The following is a 15,746-nucleotide window of genomic DNA, read 5'->3' as shown; positions in this document are numbered from 1 at the left end:
CTTAAGAATGGAAAGAGAGTGACAAGAAATACAGTATGGAAGGGTGGTGGTTGAAGAAGAGAAAGGAAGGTTAAGGAATAATGAGGGTGTATCTTTACAAACAAGGAGAAGGGGGTGGAGGAAGGGCTAACAGCTGAACCTGGCTTTCATCCAAACAGGTCAAAAGAAGGAAGACTACACACACAAACACACAGTTGGGTAAAGAAATGCATTTCATTTTGTAGGGAAAAAGGAAGGAGAATGAAGGAGGGCCGATTAAGGGAGGAGTTGGTCCTAAGCAAAACAAACTCTAAGGGTGTACACAAGTATTTGTAGTTCTTTTTGAAATGGCAAAGAGTGGGAATCCGAGGAGGTGCCCATAAATTGGGGAATGGATAAACAAGTTATGATATATAAATGTGATGGTATACTAATGTGCTGCACTCTTATCAGCAAAATGACCAACCATGATTTCAGAGGACTGATGATAAAACATGCTACCCATCTCTTGAAGGTGAGGTGAAGGACTCAGAATGTAGAATGAGACAAGTTTTTTTGGACACAAGCAATGTGGAAATTTGTTTTGATGGACTATTACTTACATGTTTGTGATAGGTTTTGTTTTTCTTTGAGAAAGTTGAGAGGGGGTTGGGGAGAGGGTGAGAAGGCAGATCTTGACTGATTAAAAGAAATAAATTCATTTTTCAAAATAAATTTATTAAGCATCCATTTTTGGTGGTATCATACTGGGCATTGTATTAGGTATACCTTGAGTAACATTACCCTGACCAACCACAGACATTTCATTCACAATTCTATCCAAATATCTACCTAGTGTCACAAAACCCCATAGTAATATCCTTTGCCTAAGTTTCTGAGATCCCCATCAGTTCATCAGTGTCAATATGAACTAGTGTTTGAGCTCTAGCCTATTAAATGTCTCCATTATAGCTGAGCTCCTCAAGAACCAACTTCCCTTCACAACTGTTTCATCTGATGGGTTTGTATGGAAGCAACCCATTGGCTAGCAGAGCAGCACATCCCTGTATACCTAAAGGAAAGAAATAGAAATAGATATGGTCTCAGTCCCCACCAGTGCTTGCCATTCTGGCACTGATATATGAGAGATGACCAAATAAAATGTAGTGATATTGGCCACATATCAAAGACATACAGATATGTCATTTATACCATAAACATGTACCTGCCGAGGGTAAGTTTATTTTGCACTGGTGAAGGAAGGAATTCTCCGCTAAAGACTTTCTCTAATACTGTGTTGCAGAGAATAGGTGCCGCTGAGTTACTGAAAGCTGTGCTGGGCTAGCTCCTAGCAAATGAGAAAGGCTTCAAGAATATTCCAGATTATGGGCTCCATGTTTGTAGCTGGAGTCTAGCTCAAAATGGCAAAGTTCGTCACCTCATACACTAGAGGGTCAAGAACTGTTTCAACCAAAGCAGCCACAGAAACTTTACTAAAGTCACAGAGCAGCTGTGATCTTCCCAGGAAAAGGAATACCCAAGCTAATGGTGTTATCGATTCTACTAAAAGGGGAGGCATTCCTAAGTCTTCCAGTATTTTTAGTGAACCTGTTTATACCCTAAAAATTTTTAAACTGGATGAATGTTACAAAACATTTATACAATTTTGAGAGAGAGAAAGAGAGAGAGAGAGAGAGAGAGAGAGAGAGAGAATTATGAATTTATGAATTATCTTTCCTAGGCCCAGTTGGGCTTACCTTGACACAAAGCCACACAGATTTTCCAAATACTAGCAGAAAAAGAAGAGAAGAAAAAGATAAAATCTTCTGGTTGCCCCCTCTACACACTGGAAAAGTAACCTTTTGTCTACCTTTTCTCATGAAGAAGTTGAGAAGTCTCTAAGCTCCTCGTTGCTTCATCCTCTAGATGAGGAGACAGCCAGGAAAGATAGGAAGGTCAGAGCAGGGTTAAAAGGCTAATTTTTCTTGGTTACCAGGAAGGAAAAAACAAAAATAAAACAGAGAGACTCCAGATGACCATCCAAGGCCTTATTATGCATGGCTTTGCTGTCAATTCAGGTAATATTTTCCTAGTCATCTTCCTGCTTACATCCTGGTCATTCTCTGCTTCTCCCCTTCTTCACAGAGAACTAACATCTTATTGCCTACATCCAAAGATCTTCCAGAAAAGGCATCAGTTCTTTGAATTGAATGGGGGTGAAAGCCAAGTAGGGCTTCAAAAATGGAGATGGTATAGTCAAAGTGATGAAGGAAGGAAGACCTTTGCCAGGTGATGGTCAGTGGTAGGTAGAAAGTTTCTAAAGTCAGAAAGTCTGAAAATAAGGAAGTTGTAATAGTCCTCATGAGAAATGATTATGGGCTGGCTGGAGGTCATCACAACAAAGATTAAAAAAAAAAAGAAGAGGAAACAGAGGCTGGCCCTGGGAGCAACCACATATTCTTTTCCCCTCCTTCTCTGAGAATCAGCTTCAGAAAATATGCACAAACTGGATCAACTATGAGAGAAACATAGGAGGTAGAAAGGCAAACCTCAAGAATGCAAGTTCCCTTCTGGAATTCAGAATTACCTTGGAGGGGTGAAGACTGAGGCTCACCTGCTAGGGAAGGGAGAAAATATGGGATGCATTCATCCTCAACTGGCCATTAGCAGGAGTAAGTTTGAGTAAGGCAAGTGGGAAACGAACTCAGGCCCCTGGATCAACTTGTGTGTGGAGGGCTAGGCTGTGGGAACCTGGTATGGAACAACAAAGGTTTAAGTGGCTTGGCATCATTCTTACTCCAGAATGAAACAACCATCATGCTGCGGCCAGTATTCTAGCACAAGCCCTCCCCACTCCAGCTACACAGGAGCTCTCAACATCTTCTGAGGAAAAAAGCCAGATAGAAGAAAGTGGAACAAACTCTCTGAACTTCCATAGGAGTCCTTCCTAGGGTAAGACTGGTAAGACTGTGGAGCTAGGAGAGAGTGTCAGAATTGGTTTGTAAGTCAAGCTTCCTGGATGGGAGCTGTCCACACAATGATGAAAGCTGCTTTACAATGAAGAAACCCAGGGAGCCCCAAGCTTCTTGTGGGCTTCTATTCTTTAGAACCTTGAAGGGGACATCAAATTCAGGCTATGAGAAATGGGAAAGAATCACTCGCACTGTGACACCCTGATGGAGGGCAAAGACTAGGAAAGGCTGTGTAGAACTAATAGATCGGTATGGATTGCATGGAAAGCAATCAGAAAACAAAGGAACTTTGAAAAAATGCTCATATGGTTTTGTAAATACCAGAACCAAAGAAGAAGAAGAAAATCAGTGAGAACTTTTCAATATCTTTGTGAATGCATGTAGGTTAAAGAGTATTCAGCTACTCTATTTCTAAGAAGCTGCTAATCTGCTTCTTAGTTAAGGTGAGTAATTAGCAAAGTCCTGAGGAATGAAGAAACTGGTGAAATTCTTCAGAATGGGATCTGGACCACTGCCACCATACAAGTTTACTTAAGCTTTGAGCAAATTCATTGAGGGCTGGCATTTAATCAGTTAGAACAGTGGTTTGATTTACACTTCCCTGAAGTCTAGAGGGTATGTTTTTGCCACAGACCAAACAAAAGTTTATCCTGTTAGCTACAAAACTGAAGTGAATTTCAAAGACTCCTATAGGAACAATTAATACCTTGGCCTGTTTATTGAACAGTCACTGAATGCCACTTGAGTTAATGTAGACTTTAAATTGTAAAGAGATTTGATGACTTCAATTAATAAGCTCTTTAAAAGAGACTAACAGCAACCATTGGTAATCTACAATGCCTCCTGTCTTAGCTATCTGAGGGAAAGAGAAGTTGAGTGGCATGCCTATTGTCATACCAATATTGAGTATAAGAGGTGGAATTGGAGTTCATTTCTTCCTGACTCAAGGTCCAACTCTAGCCACTATTTGCGACAGCCTCTCTTAAAAAAAAAAAATCAATCAGTCAATAGTCACTTATTATCTCTGCCTGGTGACTTCCCTGGTTTCCTTCAAGTCTCAGCTTAATTCTCCTCTTCTGCAAAAAGATTTTCCCAGTCCTCCTGCACTTTAATGCCTGCTCTCCAATACTGTTCCCAATTTATCCTGTCTATGTCATGTTTGTACGTAATTGTTTGTACATTGTCTTCCCCCATCAGACTCTAAGCTCTTTGAGGGCAGGGGTTATTTTTTTGTCTTTTTTTTTGTATCTGCAGCAAAGTGTTTGGCCAATAAAAAGTGCTTAATAAATGCCGTTTGATGAACTGGCAGAAACATGTGGCTGTGGGCTGTCACACACAAAGGCATCTATAACTACTTACTGGCCCTGGTGTATAAGTCACTTTCAGTCCAGTGCTGGGTGGAGGCTGCTTCACCTGAAATCTAATACAAAAATACCCAGTTAAAAATATGCCATAATAACAATTCACCTTTATATACTGCTTTATAGTACCAAAACTCTGTCTTCTAAGCCATCTTCCTTGCTCTGGTGAACATTAATCTTATAAGGCAGATAAGACAGGCATTGTTATCTCTCTGTTACAGTTGGAAAATGAAAACTCAGGGACTTAGCTCAGGCTAAGGTTGTCCCACTAGAAAATGAAAAGACTGGGATTCAAATATCAGACCTTTAGATTCCAAGTCTACTTCTCCATCCTGCTAGCTTCTAGAAGAGCTAGAATTCATGATGGCAGCCACAGTGAATGAACTGCACATGGATAGGATGTGATAGTGATGTGTGAGGACTGATCTTTTTGTTCACACCCATCTTCTGCCCCACCCCCCAAATTTTGTGTAGCTTCCTATTAACTGGACCATTTCCTGTTCTTCTCACATGCTACTCCATCTCCCTTTTCTATGTATTCATGCCATCTATCCCTCATGCCTGGAATGCTGTCCCTCCTCACCTCCTGCAATGCCCTCTCTCTTCACATCCTGGAATGCCCTCCCTCTCCCTCTGTCCTCAGTAGGTCATTAACATATTAAAAATTAAAAATTCCTTCAGAATTTTAGTGTAACCTACCTTTCCATGCCATATTTCTTATGTTTTCCCCTTACAAACGATGTTCTATCTGAACTGTTCTACTTGTCACTTAAAGCTCTTCAGTGTTGAACACTACCTCGGTGTTTTCACACAGATTGTCTTCCATGCTTCCAATACTTTTTGTCCTCTGCACTAATTCTTAGAATTTCTGAGGTCCTTCAAGGCTCAACTCAGATATCTCTTCTCATTAAGGTGATGGTAAGGTCATGACATAGGGAAAGAAGGCATGGATGTGAGAGATGTGGAGATAGATATCCATAAGACTTGTCAACAGGCTTTATATATAGGTTGAGGGGATGAAGAGTTTGTGAACCTGGGTAAATGGAAATATGGTAGTTCCTTCAAGAAAAACAGGGAAGTTAGATGAAAAGTTGGGTATAGAGGGAAAGATAATGGGTTAAGTTTTGGATATGTTGAGTTTAAGATACCTATGGGATATTCAGATGGAGTTGTCCAGCAGACTTTTGGAGATGTGGGACTGGAAGTTAGTAGAAAGATAAGGTCTGTATATATAGATTATAGAGTGATATGAATAGAGATAGTGGATGAGCTCGCAAGAGATGATGAGATCACCAAGAGAGAAAATTTTGTCTTTGACTCCCCCCATATCTCCCAAAATATCATCTACAGTTTTGGCACCTGCAATTTCAACAGTGTAACAGCTCTTGGTGAGAATAGTTCCTCTAAAAAGCAGATCCACAGTCAAGGAGAACTCAGAGGTTAAATCACATGCTCAGAGTCACATAGCCAGCAGATGTCAGAAGCAAGACTTGAGGCAAAGTCTCTCTGACTCCAAGGTCAGCCCTTTATTCACTATGCCTTGGTGCCTCTCTCATACTCTGTTTAACAACTGCCCTTGAACCGGTGGCTGAGAGGGAGAGCAATGGTTTTGGAGACAGAGAATCCAGGTCCAAATTCCACCTCTGACACCCATGTGATGTTTTGGAAACCCCTTCACTTGCCTTCAGGGACTCAGTTTCCATACCTGTAAAGGAGGGATCTCAGACTCCTCTGAGGTCCCTTCCAATGCTAAATCTAGATTTTATGATCTCTATGAACTGAAGTTGCAGTAGGTGTTCGAGGCCATCAGAATAACAAATAGTTAGGAGAAGTAATTGGGGGCAGATTGCCCAACCTTCCTTCAGAAAGTTCTTAATGTAAGCTCATAAAGTCACTCAGTATTAGAAGTGATTGTAACATAAATCTCCACTCCACTTATTAGCTGTTCTCTGGGGCCAGGGCAAAGTTCCTTTTGGAATTGAGTGCATGTTTCAGCGTGGTATATGGCATAGATATTGGTCTGCTGGCTGCCAGATCATTAGGCTAAAGAATGGGGGCCCTCTTGGAAATCAGTGGTGCATGGGATCCCGGAATGCACTGGCTGGCTAGGGAGCTTAAACATTTGAAGAGATGGGAAGCATACAGGACTTGGGGAAACTTTAGAAACCTCCATGATAATAAAGAGTGTGAGCCAGCTTCTTTCCCCTCCTGTGGTTTGTGGGTTCTGCATGATGGTTAAAGACCCTGAGTCTATTGGAATGCCAAAAAAGACGCATATTTCCTGACCTCTCCAACCAATTAGCTTCAGGTTTGGCTTTGAATTGGCCACATTTAATGAATTGCTGAGTGAAGTCCATGAGACTAAAGCTCTGTGCTAAGAAAGACAGAACCCGAAGGGATGGCTTTTATTTTTTTGAGATTAGCCTTTCCTTATTCACTTTGCCCAGTAAAAGAAAAAGATAGTACTGATGGTAAGTGGTCATTTTGGTTGGGAGCAGACCTATTCCAGAAGACTGAGATTTTACTCCAATGAACCACAACAATGCCTGTCATAGTGGTACAAGCCTGTAGCCCCTATTGCTTGGGAGGATGATGTTGGTGGATTGTTAAAGTAAGTTGATTAAGTGTCCGTACTAAGTCTGGCATCCATATAGTGAGCCACCAGCCTGCTTAAGGAGAGGTTAACTGGCCCATCAAAAAAACAGAGGAGTTTAAAGTTTCCATACAGATCAGAATTGGGATTGAGCTTCTGAGTTGCTACTGTATTTTTAGCCTAAGTGAGATAGGGGACAGATGGAAGGAAGGAAAGAAGGAAGGAAAGGAAAGATGGAGGAAAGAAGGAAGGAGGAAGAAAGAGAAGGAAAGGAGGGAGGAAAGAAAGGAAGGAGAAAGGGAGGAAGAGAGAAAGGAAGGAAGGAGGGAGGAACAAAAAAGGGAAAAAAGGAAGGGAGGGAAAGAGGGAGGAAGAAAAAAGTGGAGGGAGGTAGAGAACAAGTGAGTGAAGAAGGGAGGAAAGGAAGGAGGAAGGAAGGAAAGAAGGAAGGAAAGAAGAAAGGAAGGAAGGAAGGAAGGAAGGAAGGAAGGAAGGAAGGAAGGAAGGAAGGAAGGAAGGAAGGAAAGAAAGGTCCAGAGATGCAAGAAGCGAAGGTGTGAGAAAAGAAAGGCAGGAAGGTTTAAGAGAGGGAAGGAGGAAGGTGATAAAATTTGAGGACACCAGGGAGATTCAGTTATTATTAAAAAGAGGCAGTGTGGTATAGTGAAGAAAAAAACAAGCACCAGATGGGGATTGGAAGGCCTGGGTTCTAGTTTCAATTCTTCTACCAGCCAGCTGAGTGACCCTGGGTAAGTCACTTAACACTTGTGTGCCTCAGTTTGTCATCTGCAAAATGGAGAAACCAAACTAGATGATTCTTCAGATCCCCTTCTGGGGTCAAAAAGCCCATGATTCTGCTTTCCCTTCTTGCCCTAATTTTTTTTCTTTTTGGAGGGCAATTGGGGTTAAGTGACTTGCCCAAAGTCACATGGCTAATAAGTGTGTCAAGTGTCTGAGGCCGAATTTGAACTCAGGTCCTCCTGACTCCAAGGCCAGTGTTCTATTCACTGTGCCACCTAGCAAGTCCCTTGCCCTAAAACTTTAAGAATTTATTTTAATCTGGAAATGAAACATGCAGTGTTTTTCTTTCCACCCCCAGATTTATTTCCCCCATGTGTATAACTCTTGAAGGCTTCCAAGGCCAGCTTTGTGAGAAAGCATAGGGATATAGAAAAGAAATGGGAATGCAGCCCCAGGAGCTGACTGTGCTCTGCAGATCCTGTTTTCACGCGATTGTCAAACTAGGAGAACAAATAGCCTTAATTGGCAAGAGCCTTAGCAGGTGCCCTTTCCCCATCCCCCCAAACCTCAGAATTTCAGAGGGTTCTTCAGGGCATCAGGCTTTCACCAATGCTCTAAGTCACCTGGGCACATTTCCAGTGTCATTTCATACAACTCCTCTTCTTGCCCTCTGTGTTCCAAGCCAAACTGAACTTGATACTCTCTAGTTCCATAAGACACTTCTCTTGCCATCAATGAATGCACTGAAGTTGAGAGAAATTGAATGACTTGCCCAGGATCACATAGCAAGTAAGTGTAGGAAGCAAGACTGAAGCATGCCTCAATTTTCCTGACTCCAAGTTTAGTGTTCTAACTACTCCACTTGACTGCCTCAGGAAAAAGGGCCATGAACTTTGAACACCTCTTCATCCTTGGCCTCCTAGAAATCACTTTCAAATTAGGCCACTTTACAAAACAGAAGCAAGGACAAGTCTATGTGGTCCAAAGTGAAGAGATGTGTTGAGCAAGTACATAAGTGATTCATATGAAAAGCTTAAATGGTCTGTCGTCCATTGTCCAACATGGTACGGTGAAAGCATTTGACTAGGAGCAGTGAGGGGACCTTGGTTCGACAATAATTACTCTAACAACAGCTGACGTTGTAATGATGCAGATCTGTATTCTCCTACCGATGATACTCACACTGATGCGTATTGTTATACTGAGTGAGTGGCAGCCTTACCTGCAGAAATCCACACCAACATTCTTCAGCTTCACCGTGACAGCATAGGTGTGTCCTTCCTTCAAGACTCCAAAGTTCACCTCTGGTGGAAGAAGATGGAAGCCAAAAGGGGCTGGTTTTCCACTGTTCATGGCAGCAGATGCAACTGAGGACGTGTTTACTCGCCCCCCAACACAGTCTTCTACCTGAATGAGAAAGGATGAGAATTATAGAATGATTTGTAGGCATAGGTTAAAAATTTAAAATGAAACAAAAGAAATCCCAGGCTTCACAGAGGGGGAAAGCTGAAGTTGACAATTGTAATGCCATGGTTCAATTTAACAAATTCAAATTCAACAAGCATTAATCATATGTTAGTGGCCGAGTCAGACCCAGAATCCAAAGTTCTAATCTTTGAGAAACTTAAGACCATAGCTCTAGAACTAGAAAGCTCTTTAGAAGTCTCTGAGTCTGATTCCCTCTTTTTTTTTAACAGGTGAGTAAACAGAGGCCCAGGGTCCCATATGAGGCAGGTTTTGAACTCAGTTTCCTGACTCCAAGTACAGATGGACCCCTCAAATGCTCCTGTCTACAGACGACACCATGCTAGTTGCATCAAGCCCTAGGATATTGCATAGATTCTTGGAAGAAATCTATCACCATTCAAAAAGTCTGGCCTGGCCACCCACAAAAGAAAGACCAAGTAAATGGAGAATATCCATTATGACATATATTTATATGGAAAATATATAGAGCATGGTCATAAGTATTTTTATCTGAAATTGACAGTACAGATGGACTAATTCTGTTCAACATTGAACAGGAGGAAAGTAGGCTGTTTTGCAGTTAGGAAATTACAAAGATCCTTTAATTATCCCTCAAGGACTCCATGGAAACTAAGTTTCATTTTCTTTTGAGACTGGATCTCCCTATCTTCCCCAGGCTGGAGATACAGCAGGCACCCATTAGCCCAGTCCCACATCTGATAGCATGAGAGCTTTGACTTGATCCATGTCTGATCTGGGCCAGCTTTCTCTTCTTTAAGCAGCCTAGTTCCCCACTCCCTGCTCTTGGGAGCTCACCATATTGATCCTGGTACAGATACTCAATTGGCTTAACTCAGAACTCTTGAAGTAATTCACCAGCCTCAGTCTTCCCAGTAGCAGGGGTTTCAAGTGTGTTCTATCATGTCTAGCTGCCCCATTTTTTAATATAAGCATCTTAATGGCATTGCTATATGACAGTAAGACATGGAAAACAACAATCTATATACAACTAAAAACGAGTGTATTTCAGAGGGTAATGAAGAGGTGCATAGTCCTGTGAACAGACTGTAGTATTTAAGGAGGAGGAGCTTTGTGAAAGGGGAGTAAAAGACTTCATTAAGAAACAGTACGATAGGAAGAAAAGACGAGCTGGTCACATGGTAAGGATGAAGGATGGCAGGGGGATGGTCTGGGTGCTTCACTGGCACTATTATCAAGAGAAATCAGGGAAGATCTCCATCCCATTGGGTAAATTTATGGGCAAAAATCAAAAAGTTGGAGGCGTTGTGATCTGTCACTTGGTAAGACCTCCAAAATGATGAAATTGCAGATCCATTTTAATATTTCTTTATTTTTTTTTTAAAAGCAATCGGGGTTAAGTAACTTGCTCAAGGTTACACGGCCAGTTATTTCTGGGTGTGGTGCTAAGTATCTGAGCCCGGATTTGAACCCAGGTCATCCTGACACTGGAACCGATGCTCTTACTTGCTGAGCCACCTGGCCTCCCCTTTGAATATTTCTTTAAGGGATGTTTTGTAATTATATTTATGCAATTCTTGACTGAGTCTTAGAGGAATGCCTCTGGGTACTTTATGCACTTTGTTATAATTTTGAACAAGATTTCCCTTTCCATTATTTCCCCCTGAACTTTCTTATTCTATATAGAAATGCTGTTGAATTCAGTCGAATGGCTTATTTTACAAACCTAGGATGAGAGGAAGGAGACAGCAAAAAGATAGGAGGGAAACGAAGACCAGGACAAAGAAATGTTCTGTGCCATCCTTGCCTGATGGAACAAAAACATTTAGAATCTTTTCTGTCTCTACCAGTAGTCAAAAGGGAACAGTCAGGAAACCTGCTGAATTGTCATTTTGTGCATAGACAGCAATTTAACAATAATGTGGTTAATGGAATGTTAAATTCTAAGATGAGGCACTGAGTTGCTTCTGGGAGAATCCAGTGTTGATTTTGTATTTAAACTGGCACATAGGTTCTCCTAAGAGTATCTGATTAATATGATTATTTCACATTTATCAGCAAGACCTGGGCAAAAGTTGATTAAAGTGATGCCTAAAGGCTTTTGTTGGAGGTGTACAATCTCTTTTTACTATCCACTCTCCCCCCTAAAAATGACTTTATATTTATATTACATATGCCCTCTATATACTTCTATATATGTATGTGTGTATGTGTATATATATATATGTCACTCTGAATAGGATGCAAATTCTTTGAGCACAGGACCTTATTTAATTTTGTCTTTGCATCTCCAACACTTAGCATACTGCCTGTTAACACAAACACTTGTTGATTAGTCAATGTGTAGATTGATGGGTCAAAGTCTCACGTCTTGGGGTGGGGTAATACATTTCTTTAAATAAAAAGAAAGTCCCTGCCCTCAAGGAGCTTATACTCTAATGGAGAAAGACAATACACAAAATGGATGGGAGAGGACTGGACACCAGAAGATATCTGGTGCAGTGATCTTGTTTCTTGGAATTGAAACCAAGGAGAGCAACAGAGGTGAAGTGAAGGTGCACCCCTAGCACTTAGCAGGGTGCCTGGCACAGAGTATGTGCTCAATAAATGTTTACTGGATTGGATTGGACCTCTTGGATGGAGCCAGCAGTGTGCCTAGAGCCAATAATGAAGTCTATGTGTAGAAATCACAGGTTACTGTAGTCAAGAGCCATAAGCATGAACCCAGATTATAACTCTTCACAAGCCTATAGCCTGTAGAATTACTCTGCAGAACTGGCCAACGGAGTTGAGATCTTGACATCCTCAAGGATTCCAGGCACCTGTGCATGTTTCAGTTTATTTTCCTGGAGTGGAACATTGCAATTGGCTCTTAACAAAAACATTTTAGACTAGACTAGATCAAAACCTTCTGCTCATGGCATTACAGGGCAGTTGATTAGCAATTTTCCTTATTCCTGAGAGACCTCAATGGACTTACCATGAGCAAGCTACTTAGGCTATGGAAACTGATGGAGAGTACTTGGGGTGTATTCCATGTAGCCTACGGTTTCTGCTAGAAGCCAGTAATGGCAATGAATAAAAAGCCCCATGTAACTTCCCCCCCCCTATATGCAAGAAAAATTTATCTTACCTTCTTAAGGGGTAGTGACTTCTTTGGCTTAGAACTTTTCAAATAATTAGGTAGTTTTACTTTTTCCTTCCTTGGTTGTCCAGCAGCATTTTGCAGCAGTGACTGGGTTGGAATTTTCACGGGCATCCATGATGATTCGGAGTCTATTGGAAAGAAGTTGTTTTAATTATTCTGGATTATTCTTTTCAGACATGGTCTTTATTTATTGCCTTTCAGTATCACAAAGAAAAGCTCAGTCAAGAGAAATAAAGAAATAAAGTGTGTAAGGAGGAGTTTAGCCAACATTATCCACTAATCAACAAATATTTATAGATTCCTTTCTAAGGGTAATGCTTTTTTTGCTGAGTGCTGCAAAACATGTGAAGAAATTTAAAACAGTCATTCTAGTCCGAAAGATGATAAGTGAAAACTTAAAAAAAATTGAATAAATAAGGTGACTGCATGTTTTGGTGGCAGAGTGGTTTCCCAGACAGCAGGATGTATTCAAAATTTGGAGGTTAGAGGAAAGAGGTGTTCCATAATGGAGAGGGATGTTCTGAAGGGGTTTTGTGTACCAAAGATTGAGGAATTCAGGAAGACATGTCATAAGGATGAGGTAGTTTAGAAATATAATATCTTTAATCAAGGGCAGGCTATTTTTCATTAGCAAAGTTTCTTTCCTTAACATGTTCAGTTGTTCTTGGAAATTCATGAAATACTTTACTTCACTCACATGGAAAAAAAGTCTCTTTTTAGATCTGACCAATAAAAACATATCTTTAGAAAATTGACTCTGGTCCAAAATCCCTCACAAACTCAACAGCCACAACATCCTCCCCAGTTTTCCAGACCTCCTATCTGCCATTAGAAGGACTGCAACATGTTAGTCTTAAAGACCAGCTTTATAAGAGTGGAATCTTCAGCTTGTAAAGTGACTTTGTGCTAAACTGGTGGTGTGATGGGCCTTTCATTCATTCTCTTTCTACTCTGACTCTAACTCAGCTCTCAGTAATATAGCTCGAGTCTGACTGTAGTGGTCTCAGGCATCTATTCAGCTCTGGTTCTGGGATGTGGCTCATCTCCTAGATCCTAGAGCCTGATTTGATTTTAGGACTGTTCAAGGGTTGATCCAGAAGTCTGGTTCATGTTTGAGTTTGCCCTGGAATAAATACAAACCCCGTGGAAAGACCCTGGAATTGATTTAGCTTCCCATGGTTCCTCCTGGCTGGGAGTAGACCAGGGACCTAGATGTCCTTTAGTAGAGGTGAGCTTAAGGTTAAGCATGGTGGTATGTGTCTGCCTACTTGACTTACATGCCTATGTGAGCCCTATTCTGAGGTTCAGACTAAGACTACCCTTGAGCCTCAACAGGAACTGGAATCACATCTGGAGAGAGACATTTTTCTCCCTGAGGTGTCCTGGTAGCAAATTCTGTCAGCAGAATTGATAACATTTGGCAAGTAATTGATACTACAGGACAGAAAGGGCCTATCCTCTACTAGTTTTCATTAAAACTAGATTCATGAAGGACAATTTACTATTTAACTAATTTCAAAAGATTCCACACCATTTAAAGAAACATGTTAAATGAGAAAGTCCTTCTCCACCTCCCTCTCTCTCTCTCTGTCCCTCTCCCTCCCTCCCTTCCTCCCTCCCTTTCTCTCTTTCTGTCTGTCTCTCTCTCTCATTTTATCAAAGGATAAAAATATTTAAATATTCTCTAAATATTAAAATAAATGTGACAGCCAGATACCACTACTATTGCCTAAACTCTAATTCTGATAGCTTAAATCACAAAAGAGTAAATTAAACAATGAAGATAACCAGATTTGCGAATTCATGCAAACAAACAAAATATGTTTTTCCTTCAATCATATAGGTAATCGAGCAAAGCAGGCCTTTGACTTGAATTGATTGGATGCAATGGATTTGCCTGTTCTTTAAGAGGTGTGGGTAACTATGGTAAAGAGACTACGATTTTATATCATAATCATAGAAAGTAAAAATATGAAGTCCTATCTTGCTACTTTGGTAGAAATCAACATGACTTTATGGGTTCATGAGTACACTTTTATCTTTCACAGAATTAGCTTATTCTTTCTATCTAGACTTGATGAACATCTCTACCACTATTGCTGCCCTATTATAAGTCATTTGCAGGTTTTGATTACTGCTTAAAATTGAAAGCCTCCAAGAAATTACAATAACAAGCAAGTATTTAATAACACAGCCACAGGCTCAGATTACAATCGGTAAATCATGGTTGTGTCTAACACTGTGATCTTTACAGGAGCATTCCTTGATTGAAAATAAGTAAAAAATCATCAGAAATAGAATGATTTTCTTCTAGGGTATTTAAGACTGTATACAAGATGGTTTAAATTCAGGAATTTCATAAAATCACTTCTTATGAGAGTTTTGTCCAATTCAGTGAAACTTTATTTATTGTGAAGTAAAACCAAGACCTATAACGATTTCCGAATTTTGCTGATGACAAAATTGATATTTATCAGGGAAAGGGAGAGGGACTAGAGCTTGTGGTTTCATTGGTATAGGAAACTTCTAGGTGAGGAAAACTCTTACCTATTTGCCTATACCAGTGGTGTCCAACTCAAAACAGATCTCTTTGGGTCATCTATTGACTTAGAAAACTTAAAATCTGCATTATCTATGTTGTATTGAAGGCATTTAGGTGGTGCAGTGGATAGACCTCTGGGCCTGGAGTCAGGAGGACCAGAGTTCAAATCTGGCTTCAGATACTGTGTGACTCTGGGCAAGTCACTTAACTCTGTGTGCCTCAGTTTCCTCATCTGTCACATGATCCTTCTTCCAGAAATTCTTATTGAGCTTATCTCCAATTCATATTTCTTCTTTAAGGCTTTGCTTATTTATATCTGTTTTGGCACTGATGTCTTCTTCTGAGTTTGTGTCTTGATCTCCCCTGTCACCATAGTAACTTTTTTTTTTAAGCAATCAGGGTTAAGTAACTTGCTCAAGGTTACACGGCCAGTTATTTCTGGGTGGGTGCTAAGTATCTGAGCCCAGATTTGATCCAGGTCATCCCAACGCTGGAGCCAGTTCTCTTACTCGCTGAGCCACCTGGCCACCCCTCACCATAGTAACTTTTTATGGTCAGGTTCTTTCTGCTGTTGCTTGGTCATTTTTCTAGCCTACTTCTTGACTTTTAACTTTATGTTAAAGTTAGGCTCTGCTCCCCTGGTGCAGGGGGACTGCCCCAAGCTTCAGATTTTTTGTGCTGCTGTTTTTAGAGCTGTTTCCGGAGGTCTGTAAGTTTTCAGGGCTTCCAAGGTGTTATGATCTAAGGATGGGTGTGGTTACTGCTCTCCTGGTCTGTGCTCTGGTCTTTACCTAAGAAGGGCCCTTGCTTCCCTTCTTCCACAAGCAAGAGCTCTTGATTGTGGAACTGTGACCAGGTCCCTTGCCCTTCTGTAGCTGTAAGCACTATTATTCCTTTCTACCTTGGAACTGTGACCAGGGCCCTTTTTCCCCTGAAGGCACAAGCTCTAGTGTTCCTCTTTACCCTGGAACTGTGATGCAAAACT

The 15,746-nt window shown here is 40.9% G+C and overlaps 1 protein-coding gene across 1 annotated transcript in view; it reads right to left on the bottom strand.

The window, feature by feature from the left end:
* Positions 1-15,746, bottom strand: part of SPAG17 (sperm associated antigen 17) — a 266,279-nt gene that overhangs the window by 8,441 nt on the left and 242,092 nt on the right. The window contains exons 43-45 of the mRNA XM_069089276.1: positions 12,205-12,347; positions 8,848-9,032; positions 4,290-4,350 (exon numbers count right to left, since the gene is read on the bottom strand). Of these exons, the coding sequence (XP_068945377.1) occupies positions 4,290-4,350; positions 8,848-9,032; positions 12,205-12,347 (389 nt within the window). The remainder of the gene's footprint in view (positions 1-4,289; positions 4,351-8,847; positions 9,033-12,204; positions 12,348-15,746) is intronic.

This window comes from Petaurus breviceps, unplaced genomic scaffold (assembly GCF_028583685.1).
Source record: "Petaurus breviceps papuanus isolate PSGF00001 unplaced genomic scaffold, PetGlider_PUasm1.0 186, whole genome shotgun sequence".
Taxonomy (NCBI): Eukaryota; Metazoa; Chordata; class Mammalia; order Diprotodontia; family Petauridae; genus Petaurus; species Petaurus breviceps.
This window is presented reverse-complemented; position numbering and strand designations above follow the sequence as displayed.